Here is a 13785-nt window from a genome sequence, read left to right as displayed (position 1 = left end):
AGGAGGGAGGGACAGTTGGGAAGCGAAGGGGGTTTGTATATATTGTTTTTTTTGTACGATACGAAATCCATGTTGGGTACATACATGGGGTGGCGTTTATTTGGGTATGCATATATGACAGGCCTCTTTTCTTTTCTTTTCATCCTGAAAGGTATCATGATCAAGTGTCAATTGATGGTAGTCCGGAGGTATTAGGTATATTGACCTTGATGCAGTTGCCGGTGAGCTGCAGATATACATAAGTCTCGGGTTTCCATGAAGGGTTGAAAGTTAGGTTCCTTGAACGGTCTTACAGGATGTAATTCAGCCCGTCTTAAAACATATATAAGTAGTTTACAAATTCTAGTCCACCACTGCACTCGCCCATGGAGGACTTCCACCAGGATACACATATCGACAGACTATAGGGAGGAACTCTCGAAATACCATAGAACATCAGAAAGCATCCAACAAAAAAGAGACATAGGCCGGAAATCCCATGAAGCATCCAAAGCATATCGAGAATGGGGAGAAAAACACAAAATAAAAAGAAAGAAGGAAAGAAAGAGGGAAGAGACCGCAAAGAATGCCACCGGAAGCGCCGTTAACAATGTTCTTTTTTGCAAAACGAGAGCGATAGGAACGAACGAAGAGGGGAGCGAAGAAACCAAAAAGAAAAAAAGAAAAAAAGAAAAAAAAGAATAAGGAACAATAGGAACGAGGTAGGGATTTTATTCGTCGCCAAAGAGGATTTTCTTTCAGAATACAGGGAGGTCTGCATGTCAAGATGTACAAAGGTGGAAAGACAGCAAAGGCAGAAAACAAAAAGACAAGATGCACAATTCTTTGGCTCACTTCGCCTCCTCGGTCTTTGGTGGAGTCGCCTTCTTCTCGGCAGCATCGTCCATAACGACATCCTCGTCAACGAGGGCGCTCTCAGATGCGTTCTTCTCTGGGAGAATCCCGAGACCAACGCCAGCAACAGTGTTAAGCTCCTTGGGCTTCTCGAACCGAACGATCATGCAACTCAAATTGTCAGTCGAGAACCTAGCAAGGGCGTGATCAACGAGTGCTTTAGAGGCGTCCTGAGGGTCCTGGACGGTTCGGATGAGGTCGACGGCTTCTTGGTCTGAGCAGACATCCCATAACTGAAGAAGAAATTAGCTTGCAATGTCGTTTAGGTGGGTTTTAGGAGGTCGTAGATTACTTACCCCATCGCATGCTAGGATAATGAACTCGTCGAGATCAGGCTGAATGACAGTTTCGGTGGTATATGGGTGGCCAGTCACCAGCTCTTTGATGTATGAGTCCCCTAATGCTCTTGTGACAGCGAGAACCCCTTCATAGCTTGGTTAGTCGCTGCCTTTAAAAAAATTCAAATTAAGATATCTCAAAAGGAGATGGCTTACCATTCACTCGATTATTGAGAATAAGGCCGCCGGCATTCGCTACTCTCTTGCCCTCATTTTCATCACTACCCTTGTGGTCGTAGCTAAGTCGCAGAGCCTTGCCCGAGCGACACAAAACAATTCTTGCATCTCCAACATTGGCAGTATACAGCATTCGAACACGTTTTGTGGGTTTCTTCTCAGCAGGGTGCTTCTTCGAGCTTGGGGATTGGTCTCCTGCAGAGTCCGAACCTGAGTCGACAGTTCGGTCTTCCCACTTCAGGACGGCGCAAACAGCCGTGCAGCCACTGTTCTTAACGGGAAGGTCCTTCAGCTCCTTATCCACATTCATAAAGGTTTGATCCAGCAACTCAGGCATCGACTTGTTGTCCTTATTCCTCCGAATACTGTCCTCGAGCAAGTGGTGTAACTTCTTCCCGCACCAATCCGCTGCGAAAGTCCCGGCGTGGCCGTCGAAAACTGCGAAATATCCATTGTCCGATTCACCAGCAGCATTTTCGTCTAGGCTGGAATATATGGCAGTCTTATCGGTATCCGAACACAAATTCGAGTTCAGCATGCAAGCCGGCGGGGCAGGGGGCAGGAAGTTGTAGAGATAGGAATGGGTGTCTTCCATTGTCCGCCTGCAGCGCCTGTTCTTATCTTCCGACACGCCTACACGAAATGTGTTTTGGGGTAAAGGACGCGAATTTCCGGCGGCATTATTGTTTTCGGTCTCATAGGGAGCGACAGAACCGCCGGGCGTCCTCGTGGGACTCGGTGGAGGGTGTATGACGTTGAAGGATCGTTTCGACTTGTCTTCCAGCCCCGCGGCGTGCGACAAGGTACTTTTGGCAGATGCCATGAACGAAGATACTGTAGCGGTGGATATTCTTCGCGACTTTTTTTCCTGGTGTGCCGGAGAGGTAGGAGTGGATGGTTTTGAGGAGCCGTTGGGGTCTTTCGAGGGAGTAGGCGGGTCAGAGGAAGAGGATTGTGCTGCAGTGGTGTTGGATCCGCCTAGCAGCCTAGAAAGGCCGAACGAAAGACGTTTGCTCGCCAGCTTTGAAAATAGTTGATGGGACTCCCCCAGCAGTGTATTTCTTAGATAATTATTGGTGAAGTTAGGGGAGATGAGATAACAACAGGGACTATGAAGACAAGGACGAAGGTATGAAGGGTCTGGTCGGTGGGAATAAGCCTTTTTGGGGGGGTTTGGGTCCGCACTTGATTAATTGCTACCTGAAGTAGCTGTTTCACTATGTTCAGGCAAGGTCAGTCAGACAAAGTCGCTTGCGTACTTTCGTGTTCGCTCGCTCGCTTGATTGCCCCAGGTTCCTGTATAGAGCTGACAAAGCTGATTGGGCCCAAAATGTAAGTAGTATGTACTCAGGTAGGTACACTAGGTAAGGAGATACATGTAGTATATGGGAAGTATACAAATGTGGACAAGAGGAAGAGAATTCGAAAATTCTAGCAATCCGAGGCAATCCGCAACCAGAGAGGTCAGCAGCGCTCGTATGTAGGTATGTATGTAAGTACTACTTATGTACCGTATGCCAGGTGTATATATATAGAACACCAGCCGTGGTCGAACGGTAGGTAAGTCAGTACTTATATCCTGGCCAGCTAGCTCTGTGCCAGGATAGATGGATATGGTGAGTAAGCAGGGGTCAGGCTTTGTGGGTAATTGCAATCGACGGCGATTAGAGAAGAGTCAAACTGTGTAGAGCCCCGCTGAGGTCCGGTTGATGGTGATGGCTGGTGGGAATGGTGGAATTCGAAGGGGGTGATGATTGGTGATTGGTGATTAATGGTGGTTGGTGGTTCCTTATGGTGCTCGCATTCAAGCAAGTATCAAGCATCATACCAGAACGAGACCAGGCTGGGCTGAGAGCTGTAATTAGCCTGTGCGTCACTGCAACAATAGACAACACACAACTCAACACATTTATATATCACCAACTTCATGATATCGATCAGGATTATATTACTAGTCTATCCTATAGCTAGTCTAGTTTTAGTACTATGTACTTAAGTATGTAGTATGTATATTACTTCCAGACCCGTACGTTATTTTGCTTCTTTCCACAGTGTAATATTGCTCTCATCTCCACCCTTTCCTGGAACAGTTCCCCCGGGTGGCACTGCTTCGTATATCAGCGCATACAGCTGTCCAGGTCGAGGCGTCCTCGGGTCTTCCCTATTCCCACCAAACAAATCTTGCTTACCGACTCTTAATGTATTCGCCTCGTCACAAAGCCACCACTGTTCACCCACAGGGTTCACCGGATCCTTCCATTCACGACGGTAACAATACCAATGTCCGGCTACAAAATCAGTACCCTGATGGACCAACATAGCTCGTAATTCATACGTCGGAACCGCGGGATTCGCAGCATCGCCCAACATCCTGATGGGTAGGTTGAAATTTCCCATATGTATGTTACGGTTTGGTCCGGCCACGTAGTTGGTGAAGTCCATAGATGGGTCGAATGTGACACGGGATTTTAATTTGGTAGGTCGTCCTCGGGCGTCATATCCTGGAACGTTGACGAATTCAACTATAAGGATTTCAGGTAGATCGGTTATCGCCTGTGTTTGGGACCAATCCGAATCGTAATTGATTGTCCTCCTGATGATTTCCTTATCGTAAGTATCTTTGAGACCTTTGAAGAATGTGTCCGTCATATCTGCGGTTTTTGTAGGTCTTACGGGGTATGGCGCTATTCTAGCCAACCCTAGACGTATTTCTTGGGTATTTGTCAAGTTGTTGTATGTATGGTTCCGAAGAGACTGCTCGAGGAGTTGGATACGGTTCCGGATGATCTTCACATTTGCAGCAGATGTACGGTCCCTGGTCGAGTTCCTAAGAGCACGACGTAGTATCTTTCTAATTTCAAGAGCTCTGCATCTGTTGCATCTACCGCTTAACCAGTATTCTATTCGTTGATGCCATTCGAGAGTTTCGTCTAATGTCGCTTGCAGTCTCTATAACTAATATGTTAGAAGAAGAGGAAGGAGGAAGAGAATAAGAAGAAAGGAATTAGAAGGCTCACCTTGAGCGGTTTGTGCAATTGGAGACTCGGGTATTCTTCGGCTTGCGTCCACACATTCCCACAATCTAGACAATTCCGTCGAGTAAGAACCCCCACCTTAATACGATTCTCATATCCGATAGTATTCATATTTTCTATAATACGGTCATTCAATCGTACAATCAACTCGGTAGCACAATGCTGTTGGGTGCCAAGGTCTGGAAACGTAAGATCATCCGTGGTGGGAGTCAAGATGGTTGCTCTGCTCTCATACTTCTTCTTTGTAAAGTGGTTGAGCTGTTTGAATACTCCATCTATTAATTTGGCTAAATCGCCTTTCTTTGGGTCGTCTGCGTATGTGGCGCTTGTAGTGACGTTCACCCATTCGGGGTATGAAGTTGCTGCTAGTCCCTATCGTATGTATATATGTAGATATTAGTATACTACTAAGTAGACAGTTTTCCGACTGTAGATTGCTATAAACCCTTAGCTTCGAGAACTAACCTGTAACGCTGTGTTTACATAGCATAGATTCCCTACATCCGCACGTTCTATACCAATAATCGTCTGTCTTTCACCTCCTGTTGTCCAAGGGTCAGCGTTAGGGCGGCTAGGTGCAGGTTTTTGATCTGGTTTCTTCTTGTCTTTGTCATCACCACTTTCTTCTTCTTCTTCTTCTTCGTCGTCATCTTCGTCGCTGTCTTCATCACCATCTTTCTTCCCTTTAGCCATGCGAAGGCCAATACCAAAAGTCTGTCGTTTGATAACCCGACTGTTACGATCGAAGATCTTGTTTAAGATGTCGCTCTGTTTGGTACAACCGGTGAGCCCCGAAGCGGCCTCGGGGCTCTCTTTTTGTCGATAGCCCATGGCTATGATATGTGGTACGTTAAGGTGTTTGCTTCCAGGTCTGGGTACGAGACAAGGGTGTTTGTTGTAAGACTTATATATATATGCTTCTAAAAGGTTTTCGTGGAGGTGAGAATCACGGTGGTGAGGTTGAAGTCGATGTTGGGTCAAGATAAGGTGTGATTATAATTATATTAAGAGGATTCTTTGTTGCCATCCGATGCATTAATACTACGCGGTGATTCAATACCTTTGTGGTAATTTGTTTGAGGTATCTGATGATGAATACTGCAAAGGTTATAATTACATCTAACAACAGTTATACTTTATTGTACTTAATACATTTGAAGTGATAGATGGACTATTTTGTTTCAATAGTACAAAAGGAACATTAAATGGAAAGGAGGGTAATTATCCATGTCAACTAGCTTCTCTGTGTGTATGTAAGCTGACATGCGATGAGACCTTCGGGTTGAGACCATTTTATACGACACAATATTCTGCATCTATATAGATCTTTATGAGTTCTGGTTTACGAGATAAGATCTAAGAGGGAGGCGAGGGGAGTTAAAATCAGAATGATGCAGCAGGAAGACTATTACGATCCTACTAATTCAAGATATATTGTGAGGTCCATGAAAAAAAAAAGTGCAAAAAGAAACTGGGGCCGAGAGACGTCTTTGAGGATCGAAATGGTACTGTGCATCAGATACCTGGATCACCTTTTGAGTGATGGCGCTTTTAGATCGACCCAAATCCTAGTTGACTGTGAGTATACACTCTTCATACACATTTAAGTGGCCATTCCAGCTTAGACGTATATTTTGATTAATATTCAAACTTGGAATGTACTTTCAGCTGATCGGAGCCGACAACCGGATAGTATAAATGCTATATAGAATACAATGACTACCTAGGTAAGTACAAGTACCTACTCAAGCACTTACTTGGTAGCTATAGGCAGTATACATGAGGCCGAGATTCAGATTAGAACTACATACTTAGTATCTAAGCAACTGTCACCTGTTTGCTGTAACCATCGATCTCGAACTTACGAACTACACAAATACTCGAAACTTCTAGTTTCCTCTCCGAACCTCTGAGTTCTCCTTGTAGATAAAATGATTCTATAGCTACTTATCACTCTATATCTAGGATTTCGATCTAAACTCGAAGCTAATACCGATAGGTTGATCTCTTACCCTTGGCCCTCTCGCTGATGGGATGATCATGATTGCTCGAGCTCGCCTTCTCTACATATTCCATTCTGTAACAACCTTCAGGTTCATCCTCGTGAACCACATATATAGGTGTTATGCTATTTGAAGACGGTACCTTCTGGATGTTGCTCCGCTTCCCTGGGCTGTTCTTTCTTTGTTGCTTCCTATCATTATTACCGGAGTCGATAGAGGATGTGGAGGCATCCGGCGATGGGGGTATTATGAAATCTCCACCATGTGATCCCCCCATCCTCCATTTCTTCTTTTGTTCGAAGTCAGCTAGAACCTCGGGATGTCTGATCAAACTTGAGTCATGTAGGTTTTCCATTGCCTTTCTTCTTTCCCTTTCAGCATTTGACTCGTGGCCAGCTCCTCTAGTTGACCGTAAGCCCCAACTGGCTCCAACCTCGTAATTGGCTACCCGTGCACGTTTCGGAGGTCTTGTGTCCATTATCTCCACTGCGGAGGATATTGAGATATCCTCGTTCTCATAATCATGTACCCGCACCCTCTTTGATGATCTTGTTCCAACCCCACCAAAAAACCCTGTGATTTTTGTCCACTTTGACAAATCTAGACGTGGTGAACTTTTACCTTCCATATTTTGTTCATTCTTGAACACTACGGGTCCACCAGCTGGAATACTGTACTCCGAAAACTGATACTCTCTGTTAAAATCAAACAATCTGGTCGTATCAGCACTGGGGAGAATTATAGCAGCCTTGTCGGCAGGATCCATAATCCTTTCATATACAACTAAAACTTCCTGTTCCTTTGCACCGCTAGGACGAGGAAATGGTTGGTCAGCGGCAAACATATCGGTGATATATTCGTTGCAAAACCACCATTCGTATGGCTCCCGTGGCGCTGCGCCGGCTGCAACATCTCTAGGGTTGGGTATCCAAGGTAACCTGTCGGTGAAATAATGACCACTGTTCGTAGTCTCACCATGGTGATAAGATATGGCTCTGCATTCATATTCAATACCATCGTTGTATTTACTACCTTTCGGCCTTAATGGTCTCAACGGGTCTCTACTGTGGTTTCCGTCTGTTGTGTCCGCGGTCCATGGTGCGAAGCTTAGCACTTGCGGGATTTTCAACTGTGTTCTGTTCTTCTTCATTGTATCGGAATGAACGATGTTATATCCCAAAATAATGGTATTCGGCAGCCGTGAGATTACTTGGGTTTCGGATCTAGGGCTCCTTGGAGTCATAGCTTCGCTTCGCATGTTAATACCCCGGAGTCTTCCGTTGTCATCAACGGGTATCCGGTCATTTGTAAGTTTTCGTCGTAGGCCCTGCTCTATTGCTAGCAGACGTCGATCGATTTCTATGATATCCGCAGAGATTTTTTTGGAGGTGTCGCTGGTGGCGTCGGCTTCCCCTTTGGCGCTGGCTTTTAGGTGCCGTTGGGCCCTTTTGTTGATTTTGTATAAATCGATTAGATTGCATGAAATACATGCTTCGCTTTCTACTAATGCAATTCTGGTGAAGTGGTCGAGAGTATGTGCAAGGTCAACCTAATAAAGTTGCGTATAATCTGTTAGCAGGAACCCGAACTTTTGTATCTCCTGGTTCTGGGAAATTAGTCTTCGACTGGGGATGGATTTGCAGCACATACAGTATGTGTCCCATCAACGTTAGAATCTACATGCGGCTTATAAAGCGCCCCTATCCATACTCTAGTAATCTCCTCGACATACGTATACCCACAGATCAAGCACGATACTTTAGTCGCTTGCGTGCACGTCGTCGGATTCTGATAGTTTACCCAACCACTAGCACCCAAATCATGGAACGTCTGTAATTCCATCAAGTACTCATCATCCAAAGATCCTATAATACTGTCCAGAAATTCCGTAATATCGCACATTGGCGTGAACCCACTCGCTGTGTCCATAAAGGGAAGCATGCCCATCCCGATTGTATCCGGCGTCGGTGTCTGGTGAACTCGTCCAGCAGCTACACGGTTTGCTAGACTCCCACTAAACCCGGCGTTATACCATTGATTCACACTTTTAAAAGCATTCGCAATGCGTTCCGTGATTGGTACTAAGCCGTGGCCACCGCCCGCAATGGGCGTGATTTGATCCGTTCGATCGACGAAGTGGACGAAGCGAGTTGCGGCTAGAGCTTGAATACCGGCGTTGAGGTAACATAGATTTACAGTGGCGGGGCGCGCGATGGCACCGATTTTTTTTGCTAGTCTTGAGTAGTCGGTTGTCGTGAGTTTGCTTTTGAAGATGGCTTCGTTTACGGGGTCGGAGTTGCTCCAGATGATACTTGACCAGCTTCTCCATGAAAACATTGAGCTGCTGCCTGAGCCTCCGCCGGAACTACCACCGGAACCGCCTCCTGAAGTATTGCCTGAACCACCTCCCGAGGTACCTCCTGAACCACCCCCTGGAGTATCTCCTGAGCCACCACCGGAACTACCTCCTGAACCACCCCCTGAAGTATCACCTGGACCACCTCCAGAGGTACCGCCCGAATCGCCTCCTGAACCGCCACCCGAACTGCCAGTCGAGCGGAGACCCAACGAACCACCCTTATATTTTCGAATAGCGCCCAAAATCCTCCTACCCAACTCAGAATCCCAATCCTTGAAAATACTGTTATTACTCATAACAATCTTCTGATCCACATTATAACGTCTCCACTCCTCCTTCCCATCCCTTGGTTCTGATACATCATTAAAGAAACGAACACCAGACAGCGGCCGAGAAGGCTGTTTCTTCGATATAATACTCTCTTGACGGGGTTTAAGCGGGTCTGTTGCCCTCAACGATCCTCGTGCCGATTTGGAAGGTTGCACGTCTGTACAGTCGATGTTTGTGCCCGTGAAACTCCGTAGACTCTTGTATTTGTAGTGTCGCTTCCATTTTAAGGAGTCGCTGGGAGAGTGTAGTTCTCCCATGTTGGTATTTTATGTTTATATCCGGATACTCGATCGTTGTGGCATGTGTCCTAAGGTCTTAAGATGTATTGAGGATACTAAGATACGTATGAACCATTAGTTTATGATCAAAAGAAACTTCGGAAGGGGAACCTAAAGAACAAGACACTAAATATCCATACCTGCACAACGACCCGTTAACTTCCATGATATCCCATCCGATAATACTTCACCACGATACCACGAAACATACTAACAAAGCAACCGAATCCCACGATACAAGAACTAACTCGAGCCATGAAAGAAAACAAAGCTTTTATTTTTCAAAAAAATGTGTTGGATTCTGTGTTGGTCGATGTTGTAATATTCCCAATCCAGCTTAGCGCCATCAAGACTAACCCCTGTCATTGCTGAAATGAAAAATAAAATAAAAAAGTTTCTGTGCGACTTGAAAGGTTCCAACTTTCAAAAAAAAAAAAAAAAAAACTGCGACTTCGAAGCTAAGCTTAGACAACATCTACATACACATACCTCATACACCCCCCATTTCTTTCAACCACGCCTACGGTCTTGTCTCAGAGATATCTGATACCCTCCTTCATCCCATCTTACCAACTATACTCGAGGTCTTTATCAATATCAAAATAATACAAATTAATAAAGAAAAATGGCAAAAGCAAGAAAAGGTAAAATCGCAAATCTTTTTTGTAGCTTCAAGTACCCATAACCTCATCTAACAACTAACTAACTTCTACAAACCCAACCAGTCCTATCGGTCCATTCCCGCGCCGCCCGTCGCGCCGTATCTCCATCCTTAAACCTCGATAAATCGATAACCACAGCCCCGCGACCATCCTCCCCAACCAGAACCTCTCTCACAACCCCCACAGCCGATAAAATAACTCGAAAAGTCCTGGATGTAATCCACCGTACCCTCTCCTCCGGCGTTCAAAAGTCTTCGAACCCAAATAAGCACTTAAAACGTGGTCAGAAGTCAAAAACTCAGAAGAAGAGACGGGAGGTCGGGAAGGAGAAGGCTGCTGCTGTTGCCGAAATATTGGAGGTTAAGCAGGAGGAAAGTAGGAAGAAGGTCAAGGTTATCAAGGACAGAAGTGGTGATTGGGACAACGTTAATTCGAAGATTGTCGGGGGAGAAGGGGAGATTGCGGAACATATTGGGACAAATCCGTTCGCGGCTTTGGCGGGGTCGGTTTAGGCGGTTACTGGCGAGGGGGGGTGATTAGAGGCTGTGTATTATAGATTTGGATGTTATTCTAGCGCTTGGACTGGGAAGGCGTTTCTACTGCGATTTGGGGTCTACGTTATGATGTATCGTCGTATTTACGTAGCAATCTATAAATTTAAATATTTATATGGGTCCTGAGTGAATCGAGTGATCTGGGGTAAAACTCCTATGTGCTAATTCAGATTAAAAATTACAAAAATTGGGTAATTGATTGTATCGACTGCATGTATATACGCCTGGATTCGATCGAGGCTAAATACCCCAGCGGAATGATAGGTGTATATATATAGGTATATATCGATGCATAGAAAACTTGGGTGATTAGTTAGTTCATGTATTAGATAATCCAGATCATAGCCTGTAACGCCATCCAAGTCTATTATTATCGGCAGAATCAACTTCACTGCCGTCTCCGCTGTATCCAATCTTGTCCCTATTATCATCCACAACCCTAGCGTACTCCAGTAGTAAACGTAACATGTAAATCTATTGACGATGAACAGGTTAGTATGTCAATTCTGTAGGCCGAGAGAAGATCTTGATAAAAGAACCAAAGGGAGGAAAACCAACCTCGATATCCTCGGTCCTCAAAACCTGCATCGCCCACTCCCTACTCCGATCCGCAATCCTCTTTGCCTCGGTATCGTGTCTTGGGACATATGCTCCATCTTTACCGCCAACCCCCTTTTCTACTCCGGTAAAATAAGTCATAAGTGCGTATAAATCGTCAAACCGATTGTCCATCGGCGCAAAATGTACCCATTCGAAAAGTCTTTGATCATGCCATTCTCTGAATATAGTAGACTTAATACCCATACTTCTACTCTTCAAGAACGCATACCAACGACCACTGAAAGAATGCCCATCGATATCTGCCAGATACTTGAATTTGAAAGTTTCCTTAAACTCCAGTGAAGGCTTTGCAGATAATTTGTCGTCGAGGAAATGGCAGTCTGGGACACACCAGACAATTGCTGAGAAACCTACATCCATAGTTGAATCCGCATAGTGCGCTGGATGGAAAAACGTAGGTGTGTACTCTCCACTGGTATTGTCCTCACTGACAGCCTCCATAATCGTAACCTCTGTCCCCGAAAGTTTTGAGGAATTTGTTAGGGCGACGAAGCGGTGTCGTTGGAGTCTGTGGTATATTTCCTGGTTCTGAACGCCACCTGAGGTGACACCACGCCAGACCATCTTAGGCGTTTTTTCGTGCCATGCAACATCTTGTTCGTCGTTGTAGATGTAGCGGGGGTCAGCGAGGTCGTAGTATTTATTTGCTGGGAATAAGATGTCGTTGTTCACATTGACCTTGCATTCTCCAAAGATTGGGACGAGTTTCTGCGTCGCAATTGTGGTGGAGGAGCTGAAGAGGAAGCCGTGTAGATTTGCGAGATGTGGGCCGATGGTGCAGAGGTCGGACGAAAGGTTGAAGTTGCGGATAAACCCGCCTACCGGGTCCTTATACTTGCTCTCGACATGTTTGATATCCAATTCCGGGCGACGGGCATAGGATTCTGGGGGACACGCCTTCGACGCAAGATCCATATAAGGCTTCCCGCTATGGTCGAAGAAACCAAGGTCAAGATTCTTAATATCTATTGGAGCATCCCAATCAATTTTCGAAAACTCGTTCACTGTCTCTGGATGCTGAACCCTAGTCTTTTTTTCCTGTGCTAGTTTGGCCTGTACTTCCTCCCACGGTGCAACCACTCGTGGCTCATCGAGGTAGTTCATGGCGATATCTAGATCTGGGAGAAGCGGTGCAGCCACAGCCAGCATTCTCTCGAACACTGAGGCTCGCCATGCGTCTGGCCGGCTAGTTTGAGCAACTTTCTGTCCTCTAACCTATATTTATTTCCATACTCGTGGGTCACAATCAGTCACCAACCATCTTATATTTCCCAGGGGAAAAAAAAAAGACTTTTTGAACTTACTTTCAATATCGAGACCCTGCTTTGATCTGTATCCATAGCCTTGACCATAGCTCTGATATCCGCAGGTTTCATACCCCAGTACGGCCGTAAGTCGTCCATAATCTGGTCGAAATCATCGAAGTTGACGCATTTCCGCTTCTTGGCGAACTTGTACCACTATTATTTTATCCCCCAAAGATAATTTAGCGATTCCAGTACGACTTTATTGGTGTTCAACCCTCTTCGGGGCTGGGATGTGTAACCAACCTCGTCGAAATTTGGTGGTGGATGTCGGCCATATTTCAGACGGTATTTCTCCACCACTTGAGCGAATGATTTTGGCTGGGCACGCTTATATCGGTCGAACTTCTTGAGCTGGTCGCGCGTCAAGGCGACAATTGGATGCTGGTCGAGTTCGTCGGGAAGGTCTATGTCGTCGACAAGATTTGGAGGCTATATTATATAAATAATAAATTTAATTAGACACCCGTAAAACTTATTTAACGTCTTTGACTTTCTCAATAAGAAAAAGACGGATTGATATGGGAAGTATAAGGTGTATATCAGGCATACGTCGAAATATGGGAAAGCCTTCTTGACCTCCTTCGGCAAGACTATTTTGGAAATCTTCCCCTTAACATCAACCCCAGTCAAGATGATAACATTGACTATACACAAAAGACAGCCGACAAATGCTAGCATGAAAACCGGCCAGGGCCGGACTTCACCGGCAGCCATAGTTGTGCCACCAAACCGGCGACAATGGGGGAATTTAAATGGGTGGTCGTGTGCGTGGTGTGGTCGGAGTACTTTAAACGGGGACGATTTTGGCTGTTGGAAAGTCTTGGTTGTCGCCAGGAGGGTTTCGCTGGAAGGAAGAGAATACTGTGACTTAACCCCTGTTCTTCAGGTTCATACTACTTTTTGCTATTTGCTATTTGGAGCGACACGCGCGTGGATCACATGATCTAAATGGTCTCATATCGAGAAGATCGGACATGTACAACTATTATTATACATAGTACTGACTGGCATATGGTTTTGAGGTTTTGTTAAAGTACGGACGTAGAAGGAATAATGAATACCGTAGTAAAGTACGATACTATGTTAGAGGTTGAACTATCAGCTATAATACTACTTATATGCTATACTTATGCTATGCTACGGATCTACTGTATACTGTATACAATTAACTGTCTCTAAATGATACTCTGAATATCAAAAGAACATCATGTAAAATATTAAACAAAC

At 45.2% G+C, this 13785-nt stretch overlaps 5 protein-coding genes across 5 annotated transcripts; 1 reads left to right on the top strand and 4 right to left on the bottom strand.

Annotated features, from left to right (window-relative positions):
* Positions 1 to 830: 830 nt before the first annotated feature.
* On the bottom strand, positions 831 to 2232 carry AOL_s00004g508 (uncharacterized protein; the record flags this gene model as incomplete). Its single annotated transcript, XM_011119157.1, has 3 exons — positions 831 to 1127; positions 1191 to 1318; positions 1389 to 2232. 3 exons carry the CDS (start codon positions 2230 to 2232, stop codon positions 831 to 833), a joined length of 1269 nt encoding a protein of 422 aa, XP_011117459.1.
* Positions 2233 to 3440: 1208 nt separating this feature from the next.
* AOL_s00004g507 (uncharacterized protein) lies at positions 3441 to 5275 on the bottom strand (the record flags this gene model as incomplete). Its single annotated transcript, XM_011119156.1, has 3 exons — positions 3441 to 4358; positions 4427 to 4816; positions 4910 to 5275. 3 exons carry the CDS (start codon positions 5273 to 5275, stop codon positions 3441 to 3443), a joined length of 1674 nt encoding a protein of 557 aa, XP_011117458.1.
* Positions 5276 to 6430: 1155 nt separating this feature from the next.
* AOL_s00004g506 (uncharacterized protein) lies at positions 6431 to 9393 on the bottom strand (the record flags this gene model as incomplete). Its single annotated transcript, XM_011119155.1, has 2 exons — positions 6431 to 7996; positions 8098 to 9393. 2 exons carry the CDS (start codon positions 9391 to 9393, stop codon positions 6431 to 6433), a joined length of 2862 nt encoding a protein of 953 aa, XP_011117457.1.
* A 646-nt stretch (positions 9394 to 10039) lies between these two features.
* AOL_s00004g505 (uncharacterized protein) lies at positions 10040 to 10588 on the top strand (the record flags this gene model as incomplete). Its single annotated transcript, XM_011119154.1, has 2 exons — positions 10040 to 10058; positions 10140 to 10588. 2 exons carry the CDS (start codon positions 10040 to 10042, stop codon positions 10586 to 10588), a joined length of 468 nt encoding a protein of 155 aa, XP_011117456.1.
* A 381-nt stretch (positions 10589 to 10969) lies between these two features.
* On the bottom strand, positions 10970 to 13272 carry AOL_s00004g504 (uncharacterized protein; the record flags this gene model as incomplete). The annotated part of the gene is made up of 5 exons (XM_011119153.1): positions 10970 to 11104; positions 11189 to 12466; positions 12556 to 12711; positions 12802 to 12987; positions 13108 to 13272. 5 exons carry the CDS (start codon positions 13270 to 13272, stop codon positions 10970 to 10972), a joined length of 1920 nt encoding a protein of 639 aa, XP_011117455.1.
* Positions 13273 to 13785: the final 513 nt, after the last annotated feature.

This window comes from Orbilia oligospora, assembly GCF_000225545.1.
Source record: "Orbilia oligospora ATCC 24927 unplaced genomic scaffold scaffold00004, whole genome shotgun sequence".
NCBI lineage: Eukaryota > Fungi > Ascomycota > Orbiliomycetes > Orbiliales > Orbiliaceae > Orbilia > Orbilia oligospora.
This window is presented reverse-complemented; position numbering and strand designations above follow the sequence as displayed.